Source organism: Belonocnema kinseyi, chromosome 3, assembly GCF_010883055.1.
Source record: "Belonocnema kinseyi isolate 2016_QV_RU_SX_M_011 chromosome 3, B_treatae_v1, whole genome shotgun sequence".
Classification (NCBI taxonomy): domain Eukaryota; kingdom Metazoa; phylum Arthropoda; class Insecta; order Hymenoptera; family Cynipidae; genus Belonocnema; species Belonocnema kinseyi.
Genome location: NC_046659.1, coordinates 51,665,027 through 51,668,358, shown reverse-complemented (window position 1 = coordinate 51,668,358; position 3,332 = coordinate 51,665,027). Strand labels below are relative to the sequence as shown.

At 29.4% G+C, this 3,332-nt stretch overlaps 1 protein-coding gene across 2 annotated transcripts in view; it reads right to left on the bottom strand.

Moving 5' to 3' along the window:
* LOC117169986 (carbonic anhydrase 2-like) overlaps positions 1-2,785 on the bottom strand; it is a 123,181-nt gene extending 120,396 nt beyond the window's left edge. For both annotated transcript variants that reach the window (XM_033356500.1, XM_033356501.1), the window contains exon 1: positions 2,600-2,785. In XM_033356500.1, the coding sequence (XP_033212391.1) occupies positions 2,600-2,657 (58 nt within the window). In that variant the 5' untranslated portion in view covers positions 2,658-2,785. The remainder of the gene's footprint in view (positions 1-2,599) is intronic.
* Between the last annotated feature and the right edge of the window lie 547 nt (positions 2,786-3,332).

Below are 3,332 nucleotides of genomic sequence, written 5' to 3'. Positions count from 1 at the left end.
CAATCGCACATAACCATTTATAATTGTTTCGTTTCCCATTAAAAAAAAGTGCGACTATCTTCTTCGAGGCTTCGGGAGAAACTGACTTTTATGGGAAAATACTTGACGAATGTCAGATGATACTTCAGTTATAGATTACTTGATTGGATTATAAAAATTCGTCCGTGACTGATGATATATACCGGGACAGCCCCATGCAAAATAATCAAAATAAATATCCAACTCTGACCAAAAATGCCTTGGACATGTTAGGCAGTAACCATAATAAGCCTGTGATATTTCAATAATAATAATAATAATAATACATTTAAGAAATTTAGTACTAAGGTTTTAAAACTGAAAATTTGGGTTAAACAATTAACACTGAATAATTGTTGATTTTAATTGCTTGGAATTTGACAATTGCAAAATTTAAAAATTTCAAATTTAATTATGTATAAATTTAGAAATTACGAGGTAAAGATGAAAAATAATGAATTTTTCAAATTGATACAATTTTGTATACATAAGTTATTAGAAGTGATAATCCTTATTCATGTCCTCAATCAGAAATGATTCAAACTGAAAGTGCTTTAACGTTATTAACTGTCTCAAAAAAATTCTGGCCATTTCCTGGATTTCCCGAAGTAGCCACCCTAGATTTAAAAAATGCCTTTTCAAAATGTAATAAAAAATAAATTCTTAATTAACTGGTTTCACAATTATAATTGTTTACAACCGAGGAAAAAATCCATTTTCCTCGTTTGATTTTCATTCAATAACATCAATAATTATTCTAGAATAATTACAAAAAAATGTTAATTATAGTATCTGGTAATATTCACTTTGCATTCATTAAAACCTTTACAGATCCATTAATTGTTATTTCCCAGGAAATAATTATTTTTTCTAATATGTAAAAGAATAGAAAATTATGAAACTAAAAAATAAGTAAAATAACATAGGTCAAATTAAAAAAAAATTAGAACTTAAAAATATGCACCTTTCTCTAGCATTAATTCCAAATTTATAGTAAGCATTATGCATTTTATGCTTCGCTCTTCGTCATATACTTTCATTGAAAAGAAATCAGCGTAAAAGTGAAGGGGGTGAGCTGCATAATAAGAATAATTGATGACACTTGAAAACTTCTTCATTCTGTGCTGTGAGTTCAATGTCGAAAATAAAGTCGATGTACTTTAAAGTGACTGTGAATTACTTTCTCCCTCTAAAATTTATATATATATTAAAAATATCAATTATGTGTGTAAAACCTATTGTTAAAACTGACAATTTTATAAGTCATTACGAAGCTATAAAATGTAACTACTATATACAGTAATATTTTTGAACATCTTTGATGGGCCAAGAAGTAATCAAATCAATTGAGGCTTATAATGAATGACTTATTACATCGACGATTGTCACATATAAACGCGTAATTAAACTGGTATAAAAATTGAGAAGATTTATCATTTGTTTATATTTTTTCTAGGTAGGTACTAAAAGCATTGACGCTTGTCGAGCGTTCCGCTATTTTATGGGTATTTTATGGAGAACCCGAGGATTTTGCAATATTATGTTTCTAGGCTATATAATATAAATGCAAACTTCCTTGAGTTCACTAATTTACAATCATTTGTACCATCAACATTACTGGGATATGCAGATTAAAGTAAATCCACATCAATCAAATTTGTTCATAAAACAGCAGAGATTCAAATTGTGATGAGTGCTTGAACCACTTAATCATTTAACCAATAAAATTCGAACAAAAACGTTTAAATCGCCTAATAGTTAATCGAATAAATTCAGATAAAAGAAGTAAGAGAGCAAAACGATCGCGATCGTAAAAAATTTAATTATTTTTGCACTTCAGTCTGAAAATTAGTTTTTTAACCGTTACTCTTTTTGATAGTTTATTTCTTTTAGCTGAATTTATTCAAATAACCATTTGTAGATTTAACCGGAATTGCTTGATTAGTATTTGTTGAACAATTAATTTTAAATATTTCATTAGCTAAAAAGGTTCCTTTATTAATTTAGTGGGACCTTCATAAACAAACTTTTTCCATATAGCTAAGACAATTTAACAATTATTGAACACAAATTATTGTATCTAGTATTTTTTTTTCAATCAAGAATGCAGTTCAATTGATCATCAGTGAAGCTTTTTCCTTTATGTTAGTATAGAAAATCAAATTAAACCGCACGAGTTAAATTAATTGATCCGTAGAGAGACTGGGTAATTGATACAGTTGAACATAAAAGAAAATAATTTAATTAACTCACAATAAACACAAAAAGTCCTTAGTATATGGACATGTTTGTCAAACATGAATCTTTAACAGCAATTTTATTTTTCTCTCAAATTTAGGTTCAGCTTTTTTAACAGAAAATTCAATTACTCTTTGGAAATTCAAATTACCAAATTTATTTTTATTCATCCAAAATCACTAATTATGTATTTTAAGTTACTGAAACACTTTTTTCGATGCAGGTCATTCTTCCTTTTATGTTAGAAGCAAGAAAATTTGACTTCGCGTTGAAAATATAAGAGAAACTGTCAAGATTTTCTATTTTCCTATCTTATTAATAAAATTTTTTTAAATTTACTCACGTGAAATGGCAAGAAGACCAATGAGAGTAGCGCAGAAAGGAGTGACCGGTCGAAACATATTAGAGCATTTGTCGAACTGTACACCATGAGAATTCTTCGACCTGTCTTTTACGGCGCGGCGCCCGGGACTGAACTGATGGAAGTATAAGCGAACCGAAGAAATGCGAATGCTCTGTTCTGTTCCGGTTCGTGTGGCGGTCGACTGAATACTGTGGGATTGGACGACCATGTTAAATAAGAGACCGCGGCTTCTATTTTGCAAAGGTGGCACAATTTCTTTATCTATAGAAAAGCTGTAGAAATTCCTTAAAAAAGCTCGAAAAAAACATTTAAATTAAGTGAAAATAAAAATAAGAGGACATAAGACGAATACGGACGCCTTTTCATGTTTATTTTTGTTCCTTAACCTGGAGGAAAAAACTCGAATGCCATACTACAATTATAGATCTGGAACTTCAAATTCATATGCAAATTGAGCATTCTTAATTAAAACTGAAGAAGTCTTATAAAAATTACAACTTTTTACATAACTGTATTTTATTGTTACTTGTTGTAATATTCAGTACCGTACAGGAGTATGGGGACACTTCAGCGATTAAAAACATGCACTCACTTCTAGCAAGCTATGTCCGGAACTAAATAAGATAGAATAAAATCTAAAAAAATCTTGAGAATGGTTATTAAGTTCAGCGTCAAACGAGCTTATTTCGAATTATCATCAAAAATTTAGACG